The 27872-nt window shown below is 34.0% G+C and overlaps 1 protein-coding gene across 1 annotated transcript; it reads left to right on the top strand.

Annotated features, from left to right (window-relative positions):
• The first annotated feature begins 25 nt into the window (after positions 1-25).
• On the top strand, positions 26-27752 carry LOC110709444 (ABC transporter C family member 2-like). The gene is made up of 27 exons (XM_021887659.1): positions 26-358; positions 1939-2117; positions 3246-3285; positions 3821-3977; positions 4409-4523; positions 4604-4684; positions 4989-5013; positions 6378-6434; positions 7665-7730; positions 10461-10535; positions 10813-10920; positions 11860-11994; positions 13332-13438; positions 13526-13619; positions 14890-15057; positions 15504-15644; positions 16856-17059; positions 17249-17347; positions 17508-17660; positions 18653-19038; positions 20623-20803; positions 20990-21313; positions 22052-22808; positions 23807-23928; positions 24738-24983; positions 25474-25897; positions 27371-27752. Exons 1-27 carry the CDS (start codon positions 26-28, stop codon positions 27466-27468), a joined length of 4875 nt encoding a protein of 1624 aa, XP_021743351.1. The 3' UTR covers positions 27469-27752.
• The last annotated feature ends 120 nt before the right edge of the window (positions 27753-27872 follow it).

Here is a 27872-nt window from a genome sequence, read left to right on the forward strand (position 1 = left end):
TTTGAGGGTAAAAAGGCTGTTAGCGATGGCTTTCAAGCCATTGGATTGGTATTGCCAACCGGTGGCGAATGGTGTCTGGGGAACAGCAGTGCAAAATGCACTGGGAGCTTATACACCCTGTGGCACAAACAGTCTTGTGATTTGTGTGTCACATTTAGTTATGATGGGGCTTTGTCTATATCGAATATGGATAATCCAGAATAATGTGAAAGCTCAGAAGTTTTGTTTGAGGTCCAAGTTTTACAATTACCTCCTGGCTTTGTTGGCTGGTTACTCTGCTGCTGAGCCTTTGTTCAGGTTAATCATGGGCGTTTCGGTGCTTAATTTGGATGGGCAGGCTGGTCTTGCGCCGTATGAAGTATGCCCTTCTATTTATTTCTTAAAGTTTGTTATTCAGCTTATGTTTGATGCAAGTAACATACAGAGTGTTTTTTGTTGAACTGCAGTGGGATTCTTATCTTATGCGCTGTGTCATTGAATTAAACATATCTTGCTTTCTCTGTTTCCTAGTTTATACCTCTGTTTGTTCTTTTATTAGTCATTCATTTTATACAAAAATAAAAGAGTCACATGCTTAGCTTAATTCTTTTTTTTTTTTGTTCTATTGTTAAAACAAACCAAGATGACCAAAAATATCTAAGATTTGATACTCACTATCTCATATCTTTATAGGAACAGTTGATGAGAAAAATTTTTTTGTTGATATAAATAAAATATAGAAAAGTCAAGCCTTGTATACTGAGATGCATGTTGCGAAAAATAGCTTTTTCAGTCTCTTAATTCTCTGTTCTCTGTATGTCATCAGTATCGTTATTAAAAGACAAAACTCTTTATGTGAGATAAAAGTAGTACTTTGTCAGTGTAAAACTTTGTCACATTGTTTGGCATGAGCCACAATGATTGAGAGTAGTACTAGGATGGGTGACCTCCTCGGAAGTCCTCATGTTGGTTCATGTAGCCGACCCCACTTATGGGATCAAGGCGTTCAAGAAGAAGAAGAAGAAGAAGAAGAAGAAGAACAAGAAGAAGAAGAAGAAGAACAAGAAGAAGAAGAATAAGAGGACTTCCTTGGTACAATTTTCTTTGTTAAAAATGAAAACAGGGAAATCTCTAATAAAACCTTTAGTCTCTGTAGCAAATGGATTTAAAATTTTCCAATCTTATTTTTAATCTCTTTGATTAAGTAAATATAAGCTGGTTAGGATATTGTTTACTTTTATGTTTAAGGTATCATATTTTCTTTCTCATTGCTGCCAAAAAGTTGCATAAAACCTCAGCTTATGGTGTCTGTAGTGATGAGAGTTAAAGGTCTATACTCCCTTCGTGTTTTAATAAGTGTTACACTTTGACCGACACATAGTTTTAGGCGACTTAATTGACTTAAATATAATAAGAGGTAAGTGGGGTAGTTAGAGTAATAAAAAAATTGTATAAGAAAGATAGTAGGGTTAATAGTTTATTGAAAATTAATAAATGTGAGAGGAAAGAAATAATAAAAAAGTAGTAGTCGGTTTGGTTGGGGACCATGAAAGGAGAAAGATATAACATTAAAATGTAGCTATTTGTCAAAGAAGGAAGTGTAACACTTATTGAAACATAGCCGCATTTGGTAAATATAATACTTATTAAAAAAATGGAGGGAGTATATATTTCAGACACAAGCAACAACGAGTCTCTTTGTCTCCATGATATTTATAGTCATTGTTACTGTGATATATACAAGCCTAAAAGTCTGCTGTCTGCAGCTTTAAGGGTAAGTTCTCTACATATTGGCTAAAAGTTTAGAGCATGAGTTCAGCATCTTTTCCCTTTTTCAAAAGGTGTTCATGTACAAAATTTTCCCATTGATTTAGGACTTGCAATATTTCCTACTTGCATTATTCAAATTCTACGCTTCCATTTTGCAGAATCAGTAACACATATTTCCTTCTTCTTCAGGTGATCTCATTAATCATCGAAGCTCTTGCTTGGCTCTCAGTGTTCGTCATGACTGGCATAGAAATTAAAGTATATGTTCGGGAATTCCGATGGTTTGTCAGATTTGGTATCATGTATGCTTTGGTTGGAGATGCTGTGATGCTCAATCTCATGCTTACTTTGAAGGAGCACTATGATAGGTTGGTTCTTACATCTTTAGTGCTTCTTTGACTAACTCTGACATCTTCAGTGCTTCTTTGACTAACTCTTACATGTGATAGAAATGCTTTCTTCTTATGTGCTTGTACCGTATTCAAACCTTCAGTCAATTGTTAAAAATTTCTGAATAAATATATTTATGACAACTGACAAAGTGACACTCTAATGCCTTTTCTCTTTTTTAAGCTCTTCTACAATTCTCTGTTGAAATATATTTTTATCTTAATCCCCTCATTTCCATGGGCGAATCTACATTGGAAGAAGGGTAATTTTACTTAGAAAATGCCTGATAGGCTATAGTTTGGGGGCCTTTAATTTTGCATTACGAGCATGTTTCAATATGGATGATATTGGTCATGGGTTCTATCTCAGTGCCTAGACATCAACTTGCAATGTAATTTTTTAATTTTATAGACTACAATTTCCTATTTTACTTTTGTAAATAAGCCGTTATATTTTTACTCAAGAATGTAGGTATCAACATAACAAATAATACAGATTGGAAATGTTATCTTAATGGATATGTATGAATCTTGTTTTAATTAGTTTTCTACCCTATTCGAAATTCCTGATTATGCTATTGCCCCGTCCCCCTCCACCTCAAGCAAAGGTAAAGTAAGTAAAATGATAGAAATGCGTAAAATACATGAAATAGAGAAGAATGGATTTTATAGTAAATGCGAATTTCATACTTTTAGTTTCCAGTGGGCAGTGGCACATTTATGGTTGCTTCTTTCTTCATCTTCTTCTGTTGTGCTCTTTGTGTACCTCTTTTTGTGTTGCTTTGTTCATCCTCTTGTTTATTTTGTATACCTCTGTTCATCATCTTTAATGATTGTTTCTGCTCTGCAGCTCCTGTTGCATGCTTTCCCTATATAAAGAAAATTTGTGGTTGACTTCAAGCTTGCGTGTATAGAAAGAAGATGATATATATATATATATATTTTTTTTTTTTTTCAAAAAATATGTTACCATACCGTCCAATTTACTAGATGGTTTCTTGTATCTGTATTTTTTTCTGTGAAGGAAGCTTGTTCCTTACAAAAATTATTTGGATTTAAGCGCCATGGCTAGTTTTATCATTTGTGACTGGGGTTGTGTTGTTGCAGATCGGTGCTGTATCTCTACATCAGTGAGGTTCTCATCCAGGTTAGTTGCCTTTGACTTTGTTCATTTAAATTACTTTATAATGTAATTAGGCTTTGAAAAATGCTTCATTTCTTTGAATAGAGTTGTAAGTTGACCAATCCGCTTGAGAGTTATTTTAAGCAACAAGGCCGCTTGTTATAGAGTTGCATTTGATCCCTATCTTAAGTAGAATGTTTTTTGTTTTCCTGATGTTCTTATTGAGTGGGTCCAGCTATTTGTATTTGATCCCTATCTGAATTGTTGTATTCGTATTCTGCTGTTTGAATAAAGATCGTTCGTTTAGAAAATAACTTTAATTTAATTGATGGAAGCAGTATCTATATCTCATAAAAAAACTTCTTTTATTGAGGAATATAATCAATGGATATTCAACCTTATAAGTTTTCTTAGTTCATGTTGCAAACTACTTATCATTAAAAGCTCATGCAAAACTGTTCTGATAAAAGTGGTATTTTTATGCTTCTATCTTATCTGTGACTAATGTGCTCTCTTTTCTTAAAGATGTATTTAGAGTTGCTCTTTTCCTTTGGTTTAGGGTCTGTTTGGAGTACTTTTGTTTGTCTACGTTCCTAGTTTGGATCCTTACCCGGGTTATACTCCCATAAGGCATGAACAAATTGAAGACAGTGAGTACGAGGAACTTCCTGGTGGAGAGCTAATCTGTCCGGAGAGGCATGTTAACATATTGTCTAGTATGTATTTTTTTCCTCTCTTAACTTTTGTTTTCAAAACTATTCAGGTGGATGTTGAGTAGGCAGCCTTTGGGAGCTGATCTTCCATCCTTGTTAATTTTATGTTTGATGATTCCCTGAATTCTAAAATGTTTGAATCACTTCTAGTTAATTATTAGACATCATAATTACGCCTTCCTTTTCAAGATAGTAATTGAAGAGACATCATAATCACATCGTCCTTGTCATATGTGTAAAAACAATTTTAATTGGAAACTTTTAAACATGTTTATGATGGCTAATTAGATGATTTTATAAACTTTTGTGATTGAAGGAAGAACTTGTTGCTTGCTTATGTTATTCTAATAAGATACACATCAGAAATGTAGTCTCAATTTCTGAAGTGTTCTGCTCTCTAACAAGTTGCCTTATTATTTTGTTTACCTTGATAGAAATTTTATTTTCATGGATGAATCCCCTCATGAAGCTTGGTTATAAAAGACCATTAACAGAGAAGGACGTATGGAAGCTAGACACATGGGATCAAACTGAAACATTGATAAGCAAGTATGTACAATTTACTTACATATATCTCTATTCTTTATAATGTATGAATGGTTTCCCTGGGTTTTTGTCTGATATTCTAGGTTCCAGAGTTGCTGGGTTGAGGAATCTCGAAAACCAAAACCGTGGCTTTTAAGACCGTTAAATCGTAGTCTTGGTGGAAGGTATGTTGGTGTATATCTTTCATCATTAATCCTATGTTAACTGGTGGCGGTTTTTTTTTTTTTTTCTTTTCAAGCTTTTGCTTCTGTCTTATTGCCTTGTGCAAAAATATTTTGCTCCTTAGTTTCTCAAATTGTCCAATTTATTCTTAAAAGTTAGACTTTTTATTTTGATTTCAGTGAACCATTTTGACTTTAACATGTTTGGGCTACTTTTGTATGTCCTCAAGATTTGACTGTTAAGATTTGTTTGTCTGTAAATATATGTATACATTTTTATTACTGACCCATTCATTTTAATATGTAGGTTTTGGTGGGGAGGATTCTGGAAGGTACTTTTGTCTTCTAAATATGCATGATCATTTATAGAATATATATATTGCTATGAAAAAATTACAGTATCTGGTATTAAACTCACATTACCAGTAAAAATTCACCTTATCTAGAAACAAAAATCTGACATTGCCGGAAGTGATTTTGAGCTATTTTCTACTCTAATTATATATTTGACATTAGATTAGTTGGCTTCTATAATAATACAACACATAAAAAAATATATTATCCTTATACTTCCTCCTTTTCATTTTAGTAGGTACATTTCTTTTAGCACATTTGCCTAGCATGATTTCAGAAATAACTATCTTCAATTATCAATGAGAAAAAATTATATTCAGTTTATACTTGGAGAATATACATTGAGACGAATCTAACAAGTCACTACATGACTATGTTTGTCCTTGAGTATAAATCACAAAAGGGAGTCAAAGTAACTTAATAGTGCTTATTGCCTAAAGTGAAATTGTGTCAACCAAAAAGAAATGGAACACACACACATAATGTGTGTTTTTTTAGGGTACTCATTTACTATTAATTTGTTCAATGTTAAAAAAATTCATAATTTTACCACAATTTGTGATTCGTATCAACAACAACAACAAAGCCTTAGTCCCAAAATAATTTGGGGTCGGCTAACATGAATCATCATTAGGAACCATACGATATAAAGAAAGGAACATAACAAGTTAATCATTTGAAAGAGTTTGAAAAAAAGGTGTGTAAAGTGAACAAAAGAAAGAACATCAACGGAAAATTAAGCGAGTTTTAAAAGAGAACCATGAATAAAATTCAAGAAAGTTTTAAAGGAGTGGTTAAAATGTTGGAGTAAAAAAACATAAACGTTTTTGAAAACTTTAGCAGAGGAAATCAATACAGTTCATGAAACGTTAGTGGGATAAAATAATAAAATTAAATACGAAAATATATTTAGAAAGTATATGTATAATAACGACACGTCGTTGACGTGAATTGATTATATAAAATTCAAGTATATATAATCAATTTGTGATATGTATACAAGAAAAAAAAAGTTATCATGTGGGTTTTTGTTAGATTTGTTCAATGTGTATGTAAATAGGTAAACATGGTTTATTGATTATATAAAATACTCGCTGAGTTAATCTAATTCAAAATTATAAATAAAATGCTTTTTGTATCGTACACAAGTTAATTTTTACCAAGATTTATTTAGTTGACATAAGTTTTCCATTGGTATGAATGTGTGTTAGCCTATACCACAAAAAGGGTTAATATATGTTATGGTCTAAAAAACTATTGTAATAAGGGCTCTTGAACAGTTTGTTCCATTAGCTGAATCAACTTTATCATGCACTTAATGCCCGATATTTCTGACTTGCAGATTGGTAATGATCTTTCGCAATTTGTTGGCCCACTTTTGCTCAACAGCCTCCTAACGGTCAGTTCTCCCATTCCATCATATTACCAACAAAAAAGTGGGTTGTTGCATAATGTTGAATTTAGAATTAAGGGCTTGTTCTTATTTTGAATTATTTTAACTTATTTTAGATAAAGTTTAAAATAATTAGTTTGAATAAGTTGAGATAGTATAAGTATTCGACAAAATACGCCCCCCCCCCACCACACACACACACACACAATTTCAAACAATATACTTTGTCATGGCGAAGATTCAGCTCCTCTGGTGGTTTGACTTGATGACTTGGTCTTCAAGGTCCCTACTCTTGAACCTGACCAGTGACCGCCTTTGGCTTTTGCTCATTATAAAGTTTGGCCTAGGCATGTTTTTCATGTAGCATTACAAATGTGTTACTAAAGAAGAAGAAGTAGTACTGGTCGTGAGAATTCATGGAAGAAGGTGGAAATAGGCAAAAGGGGTGGCGGCGGTGATTTTTTATGTGGTGATATGAGATGATTATTGTTGGAAACACTATGAAGAAATAGATAACTGCATTAGAGTTTATTGTTTGTTTCTTCATTTTGGTAAAACAAATTTCATCCCTACATTATTTTTCCCTTCTGTAAACCTTATACTCCGTAACTTATTGAAATTAGGAAGATTAACGATATATGTTATATCACACATGGTAATAATTTTAATATATTTTTTTTTCCTTAGGAGGCTAGTTTATTCATGTGTGTGATCTCTGTGTAATCTAGTTATGAGAGGGTTTCGAGCTTTATATTCTGTACCTTGCTTTATATGGTTTTCACAATTTCCCATAATTTTCCTTTCAATTGCTTATTTTTTCTTGTGGTTCCATCTAGTAGGTACTTTAGGTTCACAACTTATTTTGCTGAGAAAGGTGGTGGTGATAGAAGGTCATGCTTTTGTATAGATTTGCAGGAATTTAGGATACTGATGGTTTTAAATAAGATTCAACTTAGTGGCTATAATCTGTAAATAAACCCACTTATTTGCTCACATACAGTCATACACAGTGGCACACGTGTATATGTGCATTCACCAGCGTGCATCCATGCAAATACTGCTGGTGCGCACATACATAGCATTGTATGAATAGAGATAAGGGAGTACGAATGATAAATTTGTGGAAGTTCATTATCAACATTGCACCTAGCTGTTTTTTTAATCTTTTGTTCAATAAGATTTCTAATCATCCGTATCAGCTGAATACAGTTCTTTTGTGCTTTGTAAATTTTGCAGTCAATGCAAGAAGGAGATCCAGCTTGGATAGGTTACATTTATGCGTTTTCAATCTTTGTGGGAGTGGTATTGCCTCTATCCATCCATTGTGTCGTTAAATTTTCGTTATGAATTCAGTGATCAATTTAATTGTGTATTTTGCGCTTTTGTAGTTGACTTCTATTATGGCTGCATAAATAGGATTCTATAATTTTCACTCAAATTGTGCTGTCATGTTGTGAGTGCATATAACCAGAGATGATAAATCCACTGAACCATGAATGATTGTTACAACAACAAAAACAACAACAACAACAATAAAGCCTTATTTCCAAAATGATTTGGGATCAGCTAACATGAACTGTCATAAGGAACCATACGTACAAAGAAAGGGACATAACAAGATAATCATTTGTACGAGTTTGAAAAAAAGGTGAGTAAAGTGAGCAAAAGAAAGAGCATCTCAAGAAAAATTGAGGGAGTTTTAAAAGAGAACCAAGAATAGAATTCAAGAAAGCTTTAAAGGAGTGGTTAAAACGTTGGAGTAAAGAAAACATAAAGGTTTGAGGAAACCTTTAAGGGAGTAAAACTGAGAACCATGATTGATTGTTATGAAGAAAAAGTTATTCACTATCTATTTTACAAGAATTCTTCACCTGTATCATGCTTGAGTTGGACATGGGTGTGATACTTCATATATAGTAGCAAACATAGGAACCACTAGACTTATTTCTGTTGGATAATTAATTATGAAGCATGGGTACGCCTATTAGATCTTGTGTCAGGTATGGTTACGGGGTGGGAGTCGTGAGACAAGGTGATTTCAATACCCAACACCGGTTATGGAGTGTCTTTATTTTGTTTTTTAATTTTTTATATGGGTTCACGCGTTTGTATTGGACACAGGCCGTTGATTCTGTAACCTCGTATTAGTGTTTCATTTTATTTTTTTTCAATATTTTCCCCCTTTCCCCCAATTTTCGTAATGTATTTGTTCTTTCCTTTCCTAACCCACCACCATCTCTAACTAAATATTAGACATAGTGATTACTTTGATGTCCTGGGTTCCATCTAAGCTAGAATTGACTTCTTGCATAACATGGTAGTAGGTTTCAATGACAAATTTGAATTTTGTTGCCAAGGTTTTGATGCCAACCAAACCCCATGTGGGTGTTGAGGTTTGTTCTTTGGATTTGGGTTTTGTGGGATTAAGGATTCGTGGTTGGTGATTGTGAATAGGGCACTGGGTATGCATTTGCGAGATCGATTTAAAAAATTCATTGCAGAAAAAGATGAGTGGAGAGAGAAAGGTAAAAAAAAAAACAAGAGTAGCTGAAAATGAGAACATGTGCAAGGGAGCTCTTTATTCTTATTTTTTTTCTGTATAAAACTTGACACTAGTACTCCATCATTATTATGTGTTGTCTTAGTGCTTACTGTCTTTTTCATCTTATTTGAGTTTTAATGAAAAATTTATTAAAAATCCTGTCTTAAAATAGGATCTATATCATTTGATAATTAATTTGTCTTGTTTGTGTCGTCGAAGTTATTGGCGCCAATTCTTGTACCCGAATTGTGCCCGTTCTTGCTCTCCTTCCTGATCTGATGGAACGTAGTTGGACATCGTGTTTATTTTCTTGTGTCTTTGTAATAAGATTTATAGGTCTAGCACTCTAGTGTGATACTATATTTTTTTATTGTGAATTTTTTTATTTTTTATTTATTTTTAATTTAACATAAGATGGCTTCTATCTATGTCTGTGTGTAAAATGTTATTGAGTGATGACTTCTTTCCAGATGATCTTTCAAAGCTTAGTTCTTAAATCCTTTGTCTGAGGATTTCTGCACATATGTGCTCTTCACAGTTCTTTTTTGGTTATTCCAAATTAGTTCAGGATGTAAACGTTTTCTCTTATAGGAGTTGTATCAAATTATAACAACCTAGTAAACTGGACATACTCTCCTATTATGATTGGATAAATACTTTGTCCTTTGCCAATAGCTGGTATACATTCACTGAGTAAGCTAAATAATGAAAAAGTTGTCATTGGTTCCTGGTGATATTAAGTTATTAACCATCCAGGGTCTATCTGGACTTTCACTTTGGAATTTTTGTTTTTACTCGAGCTATTTTAAGATGTTGAATATTCTCATCTAGTAACTGATAACAAATCTCCTGGAATTAGCAAAAGTGAAGGTCTGGGAGGGGAAAATTGATTTTTCCGCGAGAAGCGATAAATTTCTGAAAGAAAGGGAAAATGGGAGAAAGTGGCGATTGTTAGCTGCAAGACTATATCAATTATCTTACATTGACAGCAGAAACAAAATGGTTGTCTGCCACTTATATCTCCTTGTTGCATGTTGGTGTGTTTTATAGTTTAAGGTTACTTCACAAGGAAAGCTAGTGATGATCTGTTTCCTTTAGAGCAACCTATTCATTCCAACCATGAAAAACTAATATGATGTCCCATAATTCGTTTAGGATTAGGATAAAAAATTGGATGAAGGTAAACTATCTAGTAGGATAAATAATTACACGATCGGAAGAAGGTCATATTGGGAGTCATTCAGTTTTAAAGTCTCATAACTTATCCATTGTCCCAAGTGTACCATGCTACTAAGTGCAGTTTACTTTCTGTTTTCATCTCGAAATAATTGCCCCTGTTTATTCTTAACACTAAAAAGTCGCTACTTGTCCATTGTTTCCCTTGAGGAAGTTGCATGAATTTCATTTCACAATATAATCTTAAATATTACCATATTGTTACATTAAAATGTTCCTGACATTTTTGCATTTTTGTTTAATGTACTATCCAGGTGTTGGGGGTGTTATGTGAAGCACAATATTTTCAAAATGTTATGCGTGTTGGGTACCGGCTCCGATCAACTTTGGTAAATTTATTTTGGTTTTCCTTGTATCTTTGTCCAACACCTATATATCTTAAGAAAAGAAGTTCAATCACTTCCATATCATTTTTATATTGAAGTAATAGCATAGTTGTTGGCATGTGGTTTAGTGTGCTTGGAATAGTTGTTGGTAATTTAAGATTATTTTCTACATTATCTCTATTTATATGATCTTAATTTTTTTTCGTAGTTGAATTTCATTATTGACATGTGATATGTTGTCCTCCCATTATTCATATCTATCTTTGTGTTTGTCCTGCAGGTAGCTGCAGTATTTCGCAAATCCTTAAGACTAACTCACGAGAGTCGCAAAAAAATTGCAACTGGGAAAATAACCAATATGATGACTACTGATGCTGAATCTCTCCAGGCATGTATTATGAATTTAGTATTATAAATTGATCATTGTTGAAAAAACTAAATTGCTGTTGAGTGACTGAAGCATAATTTAAACTCTTGTCTTAAGAGATTACTTCTTATCTTTTATTGGCTAGCAAAGTTTCAGTAGCTGCTAGCCTGATCCCGAATGAATATTCTGATATTAGCTGCAAGTACTTTATATGTTTTGATGTTGATCAATCTTTTGCGGAATTGGCACATATAATTTAAGCTTTGAAGGAATCAATATATGTGTAAGTATTCAAGGCATGAAAGATATGATTGACCTTAGTGCTAAGATATGAGTGTATTTATCTATCCTATGATACTCAGAGCTCAGACATGAAATTGTGTCCAAGTCTCTGACTTTGGCTTTTGTATGAAAAAAGTTCCATCATTTGGGTCTAAAATGAAGTTTCAAGTGTCCATATCTATATCAGAGTATCAAGGATATAATTCGGGTACTTCAGGTGGAATGAGGAGTTTTAATACCAATGGCCGTCTTATCCTAGAATCTGTCTTGTCAACGACATTTTTGTTGAGAAATGCATTCATCAAATGTGGCAAACATGACCTATTGAACCAGACCTTCACCATGTATATAAACCTAACCTAGAGAAAATTCTTTGATAATATTCCTTTTAAATATCTTGAAAAGGAATTATAGTTTGGTTGTTCATTTCTTGAGTGAATTATCTAGAACCCAATTAGTATACTGTATATTAGTTTCTTGCCTGCTTCTTTAATCTGGCTAATTGGCCTGTGCCCTGTGATGTCTCTGTTTTCCAAGTAAATTGGGAAACTGGTATATGCAATAGCTGCTAGATTGGTGGATTTGTGAAGTAGACCAAATTTTAATGTTTGTTTGAAGGCCCTTTGTGTTAGTTTTAAATATGTATTGCATCTCACGTTGTTGTTCTTATTACTGCAGCAAGTTTGCCAGTCCCTTCATACAGTGTGGTCGGCTCCATTTCGTATTGTTATTGCTATGGTTCTTCTTTACAAGGAGCTAGGAGTGGCCTCAATTGTTGGTGCTTTGATGCTAGTTCTTTTGTTCCCCATACAGGTAAGAAAAAAAAAAGCCATTTTACTCTTTATTACATTGCAAATGTAATCTTAAAGGAAAGAACGTTGTTGGGTTTTCCTGTGTTTGCTTATTTATTTTTCACTGTTAGTATTGTTGTGTCATGAACCACAGTAATTAATACAAATGGAGAGTGGAGACTACTGTATGCGATTCCTTATTAACTTGCATATCAAGCACCATCCATTTTTTTTTAATTAAATTTGTATATAATCTCATTCTCTCTCTCTAGGTTACCCTTATTAAGATTTGATTTAACTTATCAAATTTGTTTCTGTCAGTACCATTCTTACTTCAGGGGCTCATGACCTAGGTCAGTTGGCTGGTTGAACCTGAGAAATTACACACTGTTGAAAGTTATTGGATTACTGGGGTGTCTAATTTTTCTGTTGCAAGTTAATTAAATCCTCTGTAAGAGAAGGTTAATTTTTCTCTGCTCCAGTGGGGTCTTGCCAACTATTTGCAACTGTGGCTGATCTGAGTTTCAATATTTTATTATTAATTGAGATCTGGAGATCAAAGAGTTGTGTTTTGTTTGGTTTGTGGACTTATATGGATTTCATGTTGATAAAAATATAGACATAATTACAATGTTCTTTCCATATGGACTACAAAAAGTTATTTATTAGGTTATACAAGGATTAGGGAGGATGCAGTATATAATGTATGAAAAGTGTAGGCATTTTTTGGAAAGTCTTAAAACTGTCCATAATAAGAGGAATTCGTTCAAATGCATTAGGTGTTTCTTGGCTCTGGACTTTGATGTAACAGTCCCTAAGAAACAAGTACTACCTCCGTGCCTAAAAGTTCTTAACACTTCAGTTATTCCATACTTGTTGAACCCTTTTTACTACCTTGCCCCTCTTACACCCAATCACCTTTTTACTCACTCTCTTACTTTATCCGCCTTTCTTGCACCCACTTACCTTTTTTACACACTCTCTCTTAGTATATCAACTTTTATCTTACACCCACACCTTTACACACACTATCTCTTACTTAATCCTCTTTTTTTATACACCCAATCACCTTTTTGCACTCTCTTTTACTTTATCCACCTTTTTCTTACACCCACTCACCACGTCAGCACTGTGCTAATAATGTTAATAACTTTCAGAAATGGAGGTAGTATGAATTTTTTATTTCTCTGTCATATAAGAAGAATTGTTGTGGGAGGGATTGACTACCCTATTAGTGAGGTGCAGGTTTGTGAGTTTGGAAATGTATGTTCATTCAGTTAAAGCTTGTTTCACTCTTTTGGAAATTATTTATCTATTACTTATTCAAACGTAAAATGACTTATTGCATTTTTATGCTAGACATACATCATCAGCAAGATGCAGAAGTTGACCAAAGAAGGCTTACAGCGCACTGACAAGAGAATCGGCCTTATGAATGAAATATTGGCTGCCATGGATACTGTAAAGTATGTAAATCTTGTAACATTGGCTTATGCCTTGGATTTTTGTAAGACAAGTGAGAATTTATAATAAGTCCTGCTAATTTTGACCAGGTGCTATGCATGGGAGACTAGTTTCCAAGGAAAGGTCCAAACCCTACGAGCGGATGAGCTATCATGGTTTCGTAAAGCGCAGCTACTAGCAGCGGTATGAGAACCTTGTTTGGGAGAATGAGGAATTCCGAAATTGAAAAGTTTAAAAATCCTTGCATGTTATTCGTGGTCAAAGGAATTAATTACTCGTAATTATTTATTTTCTTAGTTTAAATTTATCTTTAAAGGGTGCTGTCCTAGTTCTAATGGTGCAACTTCTTGGTGGCTATGGATGATGGTAGTTATGTCAACAATTGGGTGTACTGAATTATGCAGAGAGCGATTTGCTAAGATTTCCATTAAGTAGTGTCTATTCTAATATATTACTTGCACAACTGATATTAAGAACTGAAACGGTACCAGATTGCTCCAATAGCCCTATAAACAAAGAAGGTTCCGCCTTGTTTTTTTTTTTTTTTGGATTATCCCCCATAAAGTGCTTGAGTTAGAGAAAATAGAGGTAGATTAAGGAAGAGAGAGGAATAGAAGATTTAGAGGAAGTCTACTAGTAAAATGGTAGAATGATAGCATGAGCATATGTGTCATGGGTCAATTGAGGCTGAGAGGGTAATTTTGGGCTCTTTTAAAAGGAGGCTCAGTGATGATTTCTTCTTACAAATGATTTGGTGAGCTTATGGATTTGGACCCTTATCCTGTAGAGAATGGAAGTGATGACTTAACCAGTTAACCAACCTGCAAGTAGTAGTAAGTCCTAGTGACTCTATATCAATGATGCTTCCTTGGAGTATAACTTAATGGATTGGGAAGTTTTTTTTTTTTTTTGTTTTCTTTTTTCTTTTTTTTTTTTTTTTTTTTAGAATCTCCTGTGTAAGCTATGCAGCCATGTGCAACTAGTGTACTAGTCCAAGAGTTATTTTTGGCTATATAGATTAGATGCAGGTCAACACATGGCTTCACGGGTCTTGCCAGATCACTAATGTATCTATGGATGCTTGAATATTAATATAAATTTTTAAATCATTTTTATTCATCGTAATATCGTATCCTGAATTCTGGTGATTTTGGCAAACGAATTTTGTTGTTTCTGGTCATTTTGGTAATATTACTGCTGTCTTGTGTGGTCTATATTATCTGTATACGAATTTGGAACACTTCATTATGTGGTTTTAGTAGCTTCTTTAGTGGATAATTGTTAGCTATTGTAGATTTAATGTAGCTTGTTTGAATTTTAATCATGTATCTACTTTATTTGTGATCTTATTGCCATGGTTTATAGTCTCCTTGCCCATTGTTGGATGTGTTCACATGCCTGAGCTTGTCCAATATGTGGTCTGTTGACGTCTATTCTTTTCTTGCATTTGCAGTTGAACAGTTTTATACTGAATAGTATACCTGTTATGGTAACTGTGGTCTCCTTTGGGATGTTCTCACTGCTTGGAGGTGACTTGACACCGGCGAGGGCATTTACATCTCTTTCATTATTTGCAGTGCTACGGTTTCCTCTGTTTATGCTTCCAAACATCATAACACAGGTAATCTGGCAAACCTTCTAGCTATTTCATACATGGCTTCTTGGATTGATTCTGTCATGTTGTATGACAGAAATATTTCTGAATGGTTTTATATTTCAATCTATTATATAGATCTTTCAATATGGCCCTATACCTAGTGATACTGTAGTATTGCCATATTCCTTATGGCCATATCCTCTATGGTGAATGTTGTCCGCTTAAGGGTGCTCTCACTGCCTTCCTCACCCTACAGGAGTCCTTAAAAGTGTAATTTATCTATTGATGTTTGTGAGTAGCTTTGGAATGTCAAAGAAAATATAGGGTATCAATTGTCCTTTCCTGATCTACCAACATTTGAATACATATTATAGCTTCCTCTTTATATGCTCAATTTGCTCTCTAATCTGATTTATATGTTGCTGCTTAGCTATTCTGAAATATTAGTTTTTTATTTTTGGTGATGACAGGTTGTAAACGCAAATGTATCCCTGAAGCGCTTGGAAGATTTATTGCTGGCTGAGGAGAGGGTCCTTCTGCCAAATCCGCCTCTTGATCCAGCATTGCCAGCTGTCTCGATTAAAAATGGAAACTTCTCTTGGGATTTAAAGGTTTACTCACATATCCTTGTTACAAAAATATATTACATTTGTTTGTACAAGTCACTGCAGATACTTAGTTTAAGAAAACTTTGAAATAAAATGGAAGTGTGTAAAAAGGTGGGTGGGTGTAAGATGTGTGTGTGTAAAAAAGTGGGTAGGTGTAAAATAAAGTAAGAGAGAGAATTTGGAAAAGTGTGAATGTTGTGGGTAAGAGGGGTATGATGGTAAATGTAGTATGCCAATAGTGGAATAAAGTAAAATAGAACCAAAAAAAAAGACCCCATAAATGGAGTAGAACAAATATAAATAGGGGTAGTGTATATACTCCTTGTTCCTGAATACTTGATATTACATGTATTTTAGGAAGAACTGTGGGTAGTACATGGAAATGAATAAATTAATGTGGAAGTGGAGCTAATGGGGGTACTTAATTGTTTGTAGGAGAGATTAACAATTAAGGATTAGTGCAAGTAGAAATAGTGAAAGAAACAACAACATGATACTGATTCCATGCCAAAATGTGCAAGTATTTAAAAATGGATAAAAGAGGCAAGTGTTGCCAGTATAAGGAACAGCGGGAGTAGATTACAATCCACTTATACGTTAACGTTGATCATTGCTGCCTCAATATATCACTTTCTTTGAAACTTAGATCTGTGGCTGTGGGGTGTGAGGTGCCAAACTGTCAATATAGCTAATGGGAGGTCAAATATTAGGAAATGTACTTTAGATTTTTCCTTTATTTTCCCATTGGCTGATGTCTTGTTAGAGGTCGTCAGCTGATGGTATGGTATTCGATTTTAGATTGTCATATCTCTTTGGATCTCTTTCATTTACTTTAGTCTTGGTTTAGGGGTTTGATGCAATGCAATATGTTTACATATTGACAAGAAATGAGGTTAATCTCACATCATATTTTGAGAACAAATGCCTTAAAAAGGTAATAGATAGTCAATGAACTTGCACTTGTAGATGTTACCGTAATTATGCTAACGATAACTTTCAGTGATAACGAGTTTAATTAGATTTAAACTAATTAATTAAAGTTTTAAACTTTTAATATCTCAAAAATGCTATCATCCATTCTTCTTCTACGACTCTACATTGAATTTCGCCTATTACTTACATATATTCTTATAGTCCTGTGAACATTCTTGGGCTTTGGTGGGTCACATTCCTAATGATTTGAAATAGTTGAATTTATTATTACTTTTTTTCAGGCAGAGAAGCCCACACTAGCCAATATAAATTTGGATATACCTGTTGGAAGCTTAGTAGCAATAGTAGGTGGTACTGGAGAAGGAAAGACATCATTAATATCTGCAATGCTTGGGGAGGTTCCTCCTTTGTCTTCTGATACAAGTGCTGTCATCAGAGGGACAGTTGCTTATGTGCCACAAGTTTCTTGGATATTTAATGCCACTGTGAGTTGTTTAATTATGTTATCTTTTATCTTATTGGCAATAGAGATACTATTCAGAAGTTGGGCTTGTCTTCCATTAATAAAGTGGACTGGTCGTCTCTACTTTATCAGTTAAAATATAATTAATGTTTTTTTTTTAATTGCTTCATTATGAAGAATTTCTGTCACTCCTAAATGTGGGCTCTTGTAGGTACGCGATAATATTCTATTTGGATCAGTATTTGAACCTGCAAAATATGAGACGGCACTCAATGTTACGGCCTTGAAGCAAGACCTGGAATTGCTTCCAGTAAGTTTATGTTCATCACTTGATCGATGCTTCTGGATATTTTTTTTTATATTTCGTCTATGCTGTTTGTATTAATTCTTTGTTTCATTTGTTATATTATTTTTTTATTTTTATTTTTTAATTTGGTGTTTTATACATAATTTTTTTGGTTCTTGATCAGGGTGGTGATCTTACTGAGATTGGTGAAAGAGGAGTGAATATTAGTGGTGGCCAGAAGCAAAGGGTATCAATGGCTCGGGCTGTGTATTCCAAATCAGATGTTTATATCTTTGATGATCCTTTGAGTGCTCTTGATGCACATGTGGGTCGACAGGTAATTATTGTCTGCCTACTTCTGCTTATTGTTTTTATTTTTTGGGTTCCATTTTTTCTTGGAGGTTTGTTGTGCTTTTATTAATCTACTAGTTAAAACTCAAGACATTCTCGTTGATTTTTGTTAATATATGATTTTTTTTTGGACTAGCTTACTAAACATTATTTGCTAATATTCATTTGTTGACTGGGCATTTAAGCGAAACTAAACATCCAGTATTTTCATAATAAATTTGTGTATAATGTATAATTATCCCTGCTTTTCTCATAAGTCTTCTATTACTGCAGCTGTATTTTACGAAGGAATGTTCGAATTTAGTGGCTTCTGCTCATGTAAAAATATACAGATTTGTTATTTTGTATTGTCACCAGCATGAGTTGACACAGCAAATCATTGTTGGTGATGTGCCATTTATGATTCTTCTATATTTATTTTAAATTGTAACAAAACCGAGGCACAATTCAGTCAAAACACTACACAAAATTGAGAAAAGGCAAGATCTTTAAAGAAAGATGGGCTCTTCGATTAATAATGAAAGATAAAAAGGGTTAACAATCAGTGAGCTGTTCAAGAGGCATACAATCTCCCCCCCCTACAAAATCAGATCACACTTCTGCATGTTGAACTTATTCCCTCTCTCTCCTATTATTACTCCAATCCCTAGGATGCTATTCCTGCTCTTACATTCTGCTGCCTTCCTCTGCCTGATCAGTTTCCTTGCCACCCATATTTCCCTTCTCACTACCTGGTTGCTGTCTTGGCGTCTTGCGTATGTATGTCGACAGGTGGCCTGCTATGGCTTATTACATAAATAGCTTAGAATATTTGCTAACACATTAATGGTTGATATATATGTTGCCAGTTTTTTAAGGTTTTATAAACTAGTAATGACTACCTTTTCTTAGTAGATGATTGACACTTCATCTTGTGAGTTATGGTTTGATTATTTATTTATTTATTTTTTTTTTATTTTTAATTATGATGATCTGTAGGTTTTCGAGAAGTGTATCAAGGAGGAGCTTAGTGGAAGAACTAGGGTACTCGTCACAAACCAGCTGCATTTTTTGTCACAAGTTGACAGAATCATCTTGGTTCATGATGGTCTAATTAAAGAAGAAGGTACTTTTGAGGAATTGTCTGAGAATGGAGTAATGTTCCAAAAATTGATGGAAAATGCTGGAAAAATGGAAGAATACACAGAAGAGAAGCTTGATGTTGAGAGCAGTGATGAAAAGGCTCCAAAAGTTGTAGCAAATGGAAATTTAAATGACAAAACAAGTGTTACAACTGATCCACAAAAACCTAAAGAATCTAAATCTGTTCTGATCAAGCAGGAAGAGCGAGAAACTGGTGTTGTGAGTTTAGATGTATTAATAAGGTATCTGATTTTTATAGCTTTATTTTCCTGACACAATTGCCTACTGTCTTTTCTGGCTTAACACAGTTGCTTACCAGTTATCTTATCTATTTTGTCTGAACCATGATTTTCATAATTAGTGCCCTTAAATTGGCCTACCATTATTAGCCAAAAAAGTGGTATCATATCATCCATCTAATCAGTTCATTTCTTTTTCTTAAATTATGATGTATTGTGAATACTCCTAATTGGCCGATGCTCCAATAACCACAAAAATTTCTCCCCTCCTTTTTGGATGTTGTGGATGGGATTGGGGAGCAAGTCCATTATGCATACAAGTGTAAGTTTACCCTTTCACATTCTTCTGCTTTGCAAATGAGCATGCAGGTTTTTAATATCAGGAGGGCAGTTAGTCTGTCTGTTGCCTCACGTGCATAAGTTTAGATGGCATCTTGATTCACCATCTCTAATGTCCTAATCTGAACGTAAAGAGGGCTGGTGTGTGGGCTTTCACATCTCATTGTTTGTTATTTTGTGGGAGAGCTATTTTCCATATTGTTGCCTAAAGAATATGGAGGACTAAAGCTAGTACACTTTCCCCTTTCTTTTTGATGACAGGGAAGAGTTGACTAGATCAAGATGTTGGAATCTTTTGTTATTGAGCTTCCATTCTATTAGTGACTTTGACAATTCAATTTACATGTACATATCCTTTAACTGGAGTTTTATCATTCTTAACCAATTATTTATCCTTCCTCTCCTTCATAGCATTTCCTCTGGCTTCTATGATTCTCATCTAATCCTTTTCTTTCGGTTGAGCTAGGGTTCACTTCTTATTACCCTTAGTTGAAGCTCCTTTCTGATGAAAAATTGCAAATAGCCTCCCTTGAGGAAGAGCCTGGATGTACTCACTGGTATAAATGATGCCTAGACCAAGTCTCTTCTGTTATTGGATTATGAGGCTATGAGCAGTGCTATTCCTGTAGAAGCTCTTTATGCATAGCTGTTGTAGCTGGAGAGTGGCTGTAATTTTTTCCTGTACTAGTCTTTTGATACGGCACTTGCATGTTATCACTGGCTTCTAGTTTTAGATTGGTTTAGGTGTGTGGATGGGAATTCTTACCAAACAAATGTAGAGGGGATTAAAAGATGTTAGCTATTTTTTTTTTGTCTCCTAAGCATTGCAACCCTGGTGTTGGTCCTTTTAGATTTACTTTTGTATACTGTATGCTCTATGTAATATAATTAACTTGTCTTAGGTTTCCAAAAAGATTTTGAAAGAAAATAAATAAAAATAAAGTTTTTTCGTCAATATATGGAAGATTGATTATCCAGTGATATGCATGGTCATATTTGAAGAAATATGCATTGCAGACCTTTATGTGGCTGACTTTTGCTTTTCTGCTGAAGAAAAAAGCTTGACCTATCTCCCACACAATGCACCACTCCTTTGCATGTGGCAATAACATTTTCAAACCAGCTGATCAAGTAGTCACTTATAAAACTTAAGTTGGACCTTTTTGTTCTATTGTAACTTATTATGTTCATCTTTTATGTGGAATATTGGGTTCATCATAAGTAGAAATTCGCCTCTTGTGAATGCAGGTACAAAAATGCACTTGGAGGGACATGGGTTGTTATGATACTTCTCATGTGCTATGTCTTCACCGAAGTTCTGCGAGTTTCAAGTAGCACGTGGTTGAGTGTTTGGACAGATCAAAGCAGCCCCCACAGATATGGACCAGGATTTTACAATCTGGTCTATGCTCTTTTATCATTTGGTCAGGTGACTATTGGTTAGATTTGGTTTCTCGATGAGTAAATCATTTCTTCTTTCTTTCGTAACTCAACTATTTCATTTTGCTATATACCATGCACCAAGTGAAAAACAGAAAGCTGAAAGTTGGTTGCCCATAACTCGGTATTTGTAGGGTACAATTTATAATACATCTGTAATTGTTTCTTGGTCCAGGTCCTGATTACATTGATAAATTCTTACTGGTTGATTACTTCAAGTCTTTATGCGGCTAAGAGACTCCATGATGCTATGCTTAAATCCATTCTTAGAGCTCCAATGGTCTTTTTCCAAACCAACCCTCTTGGACGTGTCATTAACAGATTTGCAAAGGACCTTGGTGATATTGATCGAAATGTTGCTGTATTTGGAAATATGTTTTTAAACATGATGTCGCAGCTTATATCAACATTTGTTTTGATTGGAATTGTGAGCACCATGTCCTTATGGGCCATAATGCCTCTTCTGGTCTTGTTCTATGGTGCCTATCTGTACTTCCAGGTATATCTTGCCATTCTGTTTTGTCTATTATCCTGGAAAAGCTCTTAATCTGAATTTTAAAGAGATACCCTTTCAAATCATGCGGTTTACTGGGATTCTGCTCATTGTTAAATGATACCTAAATTACAACTTAAAGAGTTGGAAATCTCTCTTCGATGAACCTCAAGCATAAAGTCCCTCTTGCTTTTTAAATATTTAATTAGGGATTTTTTTTTTTTCACCTTAATTATAGCCTCCAAAAGTCATCAACAAGTCAGTTGTTTCATGTTTGTTTGCCTTTATCTTTAATCTATGAACTTGAGCTGATGAGCACTGGCACTATCCTATGTGACACAAATCTGGTCCTGATTGTTTATTTTTTATTCTTGAACATCACATGAATTTCTTGCTTATTCAAACTTATTATGAAATGGTCACAATCATCACCTTACAATGAAATAGGATTATTATATCGTATGATGGAGGACTCATGCTTTGATGATATAAGGTTATTGTCCTTTGTGATTTTCATTCATGTTACTCTTTTTTTGCTGCAAATTTGGATAAAGTTCTTAATCTATTGACATCTAAGTAACTGAGTAAGTTTTTCTATATTGTGTCTCCTGAGAATTATTTAAGTTTATTGATTCTGCATTTGTGGTCTATATCACAATCAGACTATAAGCATAAACTGAGAGGATCATCCACTTAATGAATTTGCAAGTGCACTTCTGAATAGCTTGCATTCTTGGTTTGCAGAGCACAGCACGAGAGGTTAAAAGGTTAGATTCAGTCTCCAGATCACCTGTTTATGCACAGTTTGGAGAAGCATTAAATGGGCTAGCAACTATCCGAGCCTACCAAGCCTATGATCGAATGGCCAATATCAATGGAAAGTCCATGGACAACAATATCAGATTCACTCTAGTGAACATGAGTGGAAATCGCTGGCTTGCTATACGGTTGGAAACGCTAGGGGGTCTTATGATATGGCTTACAGCAACTTTTGCTGTCATGCAGAATGGTAGAGCAGAGAACCAAGAGGCATTTGCCTCTACTATGGGGTTGCTTCTTAGTTATGCCTTGAATATCACAGGGCTGTTGACTGGAGTGCTAAGACTTGCAAGTCTTGCAGAAAATAATTTCAATGCAGTTGAACGAGTTGGTACATATATTGATTTGCCTTCTGAAGCACCTCCTGTTATTGAAAGTAACCGACCTCCTCCTGGTTGGCCTTCATCAGGCTCTATCAAGTTTGAGGATGTGGTGTTACGTTACCGACCCGAACTTCCTCCTGTATTGCATGGTGTCTCCTTCACAGTACACCCTAGTGACAAGGTTGGAATAGTTGGACGAACTGGAGCTGGGAAATCGAGCATGCTCAATGCATTATTTCGTATTGTAGAGCTCGAAAGGGGGAAAATATTAATTGACGACTACGATATTGCCAAATTTGGACTCACTGATTTACGCAAAGTATTGGGAATCATACCTCAGGCACCTGTTTTATTCTCAGGTATGTTTCGCTTAGTTATGGTCTCAGTTAATTTTCTATCATTGCAATTTTCTCACTATGGTTAACTTTGCTGTCTCTGCCCCTAGTTTTGAGCGGTGAATGGGGTACACTGTAACTGTGCTACAAACTATATCATTGACGTGAAAGTCATTCTTGCTTGTTAATAAAAATTATATATTTATTATAATTTTTTTGACAGCTATATACCTATACTAAATTAGTGTTCTTTTTTTGGAGGGAATTTTCCCTCCTAAATTCAACTTTACCTTTTTTTTTTTTTTTTTTTTTTTTTTTTTTTTTTTTTTTTTTTTGGAAGAATTGTTAATTTGCCTTGGAACTTCATTATTTATTTCTGATTAAGATTGAATATTGAGCTACATTTTATTCCTCAGAGATCTGTGTCTTTAAACTGAAGGCATAGAAAGTAATAATGAATTTGATGATCTGTGTTAATTTATCCTTTACATGATTGCTTTGAAATTTCTCTTTCACATATCTAAGGCTGTTTCTGAATCACCAATGCCTATTTTATTGATTTGTCTATAGATATCTGTTCTAATAGTGGCCTTCCTTTTTGTTGGTTTTTAATCATATTGTCGTTTATCTTCTAAGATGTGTACACTAACCCTGGGTTTGACCTGATCGTTCAATCCATTGAAATACTCGGAAGTCAAGAGAGGACTTTATTTATTTTTGTTATAAGTTTTCTTAATTCTATTCTTGGTCCAAGATATTTATGAATTTAGGTCCCAAATTAAAAAGATACTAATGATTCAGCTTCCATAAATGCAATAATTTTCAAAAGCTTTTAATTTCTTATGAAATATCTTCTTAATATTGATCATTACTTTTCTTAAAATGTTAACACATCAATAAAATCATTACTATAACTTAAGATCATTGTATCATCATACTTTTTATATAAGGCCAGTTTTCTGCACCTTTTTAAGAGTATTCTTACTAACTACTAATGATCATAACTATTCTTGTATAATTAGGATCTGTGAGGTTTAATCTGGATCCTTTCAATGAACATAATGATGCTGATCTTTGGGAAGCTTTGGAGAGGGCCCATTTGAAGGAAGTCATTAGGAGGAATCCTTTAGGTCTGGATGCTGAGGTATGTTTTTCAAGAGGCTTTTGGTTGGTGTTACAGAGCTATACTGAACAAACTTTCAAGTTACAAGTATCATTATTCTACTGTTAGTGTCTATAACCAAAATTTTCATAAGTAGTAGTACTTGTTATGACTTTTCCTAAAATAGTTTATATCTTGACTCTTCAGAAACAATAATGCATGTATTCATAGTGTTCCTTTAAGTGTATCTCTCTCTCTCTCTCTCTCTCTCTCTCTCTCTCTCTCTCTCTCTCCATTACCTCACTTAGGCTCTGTTCTATTCTGCTTATTTTTTCTAAACTTGAACTTATTTTATTTGAATTTTGTTTTCTTTGAAACTTATTCTGTATGATAAAAACTTGTTTTGAATGAAAATACCTTATTTGTATTTGAGAATATCTTTTATGTATCATATACTTGTATAAACTAATTGTTTTCCTATATTAGTAAGCCACATAGGTAAGAATTGACAGAGAAGGGGTTGAAATAGGATTTAAGATAGTGCAAACTTCAATATTTATGCTAGTGGAAAGTAATAGCTGTATGTTTCGCCCGGTTTCGCCGTTTCGGTGACCCGTTCATTGTATATCGCATGGTACAGAGCTTTTGAGCTTAGGTGGATTCTAGAGTCTGTGACAACACAAAAGACGTGATAGAATCTTTACAAGTCCTATTGGATTCAATAATTATCCAAAATCTTACCTTTTCTTCGCTGTTGTATCTCTTACACTCTTGGTATACCTTTAATGTTTCCTGGTTTCATACATTTGAAAAAATATGTTCATCTTATAATTCTTAATTTTGTTTGAAAGGTCTCTGAAGCTGGGGAAAACTTCAGTGTTGGTCAACGTCAACTTCTAAGTCTTGCTCGGGCTCTGCTCCGACGATCCAAGATTTTGGTTCTTGATGAAGCAACTGCTGCTGTTGATGTGAGAACTGATGCTCTAATCCAGAAAACAATACGAGAAGAATTTAAATCATGTACAATGCTCATAATTGCTCATCGACTTAACACTATTATTGACTGTGACCGCATCCTTCTTCTCGAGGCTGGAAAGGTATTTTCTCTAACATTTAGTCAGTTTACCTTATTTTATATTAATAACTTCTTTGGACTGTTATACATATTAAACATAGCACCAATGATATGGGTGGTTATGGAATATAATTTGATGTTTATATGGGTGGTGATGGAATAAAATTTGATCTTTATATGTAACTCAAGCTCTTCATTTCACCTCAAATATCCCTGTCAGATTCTCGACACTTGGACACTTCACATTAAATCTAAAATCATGGAATTTTTCCAAAAAATAGCGAGTCAGATGCTTAGACACGTACCCGTGTCAGACATGGGTACTTAAATTCTTTTGATGATGTTAAATACAAATCTCTTTCTCTCTCTCTCCCCTTTATTTTTTTATTTTTCTCATTTAGCAATTAACTTATATTTTCTCTCTAATATCCTTATATGAACCCTGTTTGTTTCAGTTTTTAAATTTTGTTTTCACATCTCACCAGTTGGTTTATATCATAATCTTTTTTCAGGTTCTTGAATATGATACCCCAGAGAAGCTTCTCTTAAGTGAAGAAAGTGCCTTCTCCAAGATGGTTCAAAGTACTGGAGCTGCAAATGCTCAATATTTGCGCAGCCTTGTACGTAAAGATGCAGTTGAAAATAGGTCAACTGGAGATGATAATGGGCTAGATGGGCAGAGGAGGTGGTTGGCATCTTCAAGATGGGCAGCAGCAGCTCAATTTGCCCTTGGTGTGAGCTTAACATCATCGCAGAATGACCTTCAACAGTTTGAGATTGAAGATGAGGATAACATTCTGAGGAGGACAAAGGATGCAGTCATAACGCTACAGGGTGTCTTGGAAGGAAAGCATGACAGAGCTATTGAGGAGACTCTTGAGCAATACCAAGTTCCTAGAGATAGATGGTGGTCGTCTCTTTATAAAGTTGTTGAAGGTAATTTTTTTTTATTTTATTTGGCTATATATTACAGTGAATTTCTACGTAGAATGAATGACTTCACAAGAATATGCTAAAAGATTACTAAATTCCTCAAATACACTAGTTTTACAGAAAAATTCTTTTTTTTTTTCTTTTTTCTTAACATGTTAATGATAATATGCTTAATAATAAATCACACATTCAAATGGCTGCTTGTAATAAACAGACAGGTGACTCACAGCTAACTGAGTTAGCAATTGTGGGTGAATACAAATTCCACTCATTGGTGGAAAAGTATGAAACTATTTCCATGCTTTGTTAAACCACAAACTCAAAGCAGTTTTATATGGGGTAAAACCACTAATTAAATTAGCAGAGTTATGGTACTGAGGGAATGTGATTGATACTGAATGGGTTAAAGAATTTTGCCTTCCAATGAGTATATGATTTTGATCAAGATTAAAGGTTTTAATCGGACAAGACTTTTAATGGATTGGGCCTTTATTGGACAGGGCCAAAGTGTGAGTCCAATTTAATCGAAAAATAAAATAGACAAATGTAAAAATTGTAAAAATAAATTCATGTATAGTCTTGTTATCACATATACTTATTTTTATCTCTCTCCATTATTAATTCTTGCTCATTTATTGGCCCACCCATTATTAACTTGCTATTGACCTGTGATCCGCATTGGCCCAATATAATTGGATCCTCTTTTGACCTCCCGTTATCAATCTACACCTACATTGACCAGGTAACTAGGTTAACGTAGATGTCCAGACTTTAGAAACTAGAGAGATATGTCTATTTTCAGCTGGTCAACTTTTCCATAGCTGTTATGTCACTGCCCTACTCTGATTATCTCATTTCATTGGATTACTGTATTTTTTTTTTGATGGTCATAGCCAAAGATGGGCTTAGTTGCCTGTTTGCTCTGTCTTCTGTTAATCATAGTCTTAATAGAGTAAGTTCAACTGATTTACATTGTCTAATTTTTCATATCCAATATGTAACTGTAATTTTCTTACTTCTCTTAACTAGCTCAGATCCCATGTAATGCACGAATAAAACTAAGGTTTTTTTTTTTTTTTTTTTTTTTTTTTTTTTTTTTTTTTTTTTTTTTTTTCCAATTATCTAGAGACTATAACGTTCAAAAATCATTAAGATCAATTAGTATACTAACTTACGAAGTATATCTTGGTTTCACACTTCAAGATTCATAATAATAACTACATGTCAATTGTATGTAAACTTATTAGTGTGGCTATGCATGACTAAATAAGATAATATATTACAAATAACATGTTTGGATAGAGGAAAAATGTTTGCTTGGTGGTTTTCATGTCTGTACTGTTATTTATCATTAAGAGTGTCAAACTTACTCAATGAAAAAATAAATAAATAAATTTGATGCTATGTATATATAATTCTATTTCTACAATTGAACTCTTTTCTAAACTAAATTTTGCGATATCTTCTTCTTCGCAGGTCTTGCAGTGATGAGTAGATTGGGTCGAAGTAGGCTTCATCACCCTCATTACAATTTTGAAGACAAGTCTATTGACTGGGATCATGTCGAAAATTGAGAAAATTCATGAGTTGATTGTAGGTATAATTATTACAAAATTTGTGACCTTTTGCTTTTTATCGAGTCTACTAACTAATTACGAAATAGACAGGTTGACATTGATATTGTAATATTGCATTTTTGTAGCTCTGAAGCATAGAAGATCCTCTATTGCAATCGGGGGAATTTCTATATGTTGAAAATTAAGATTATTAACCTCCTTGATTTGCAATTAGTGAACGATAAATTAACTTATTGCTTATTCGAACTATAATTATCCTTAATTTGGATCATTTATATGAATTTTGTTCTTCATGGAATCAAAAATTTTCCTTTTTTTTTTTTTTTCTTTTTTTAATTTCTTTTGAAAGAAAAAGTATCCGATATATTTATTGCCTCGAGGCGTGTTAGATCTGGCTTGTT

The sequence above is a fragment of the Chenopodium quinoa genome, unplaced genomic scaffold (genome assembly GCF_001683475.1).
Source record: "Chenopodium quinoa cultivar QQ74 unplaced genomic scaffold, ASM168347v1, whole genome shotgun sequence".
NCBI lineage: Eukaryota > Viridiplantae > Streptophyta > Magnoliopsida > Caryophyllales > Amaranthaceae > Chenopodium > Chenopodium quinoa.

What these genes read in the sequence shown, in the direction of transcription:
- LOC110709444 (XM_021887659.1), top strand. Translation starts at nt 26, where the DNA reads ATGGCTTTCAAGCCATTGGATTGGTATTGCCAACCGGTGGCGAATGGT. An exon ending in ATGCACATGTGGGTCGACAG is followed by an intron (nt 17,661 to 18,652) that starts GTAATTATTGTC and finishes GATGATCTGTAG; the next exon opens with GTTTTCGAGAAGTGTATCAA. An exon ending in TTCTTCTCGAGGCTGGAAAG is followed by an intron (nt 24,984 to 25,473) that starts GTATTTTCTCTA and finishes ATCTTTTTTCAG; the next exon opens with GTTCTTGAATATGATACCCC.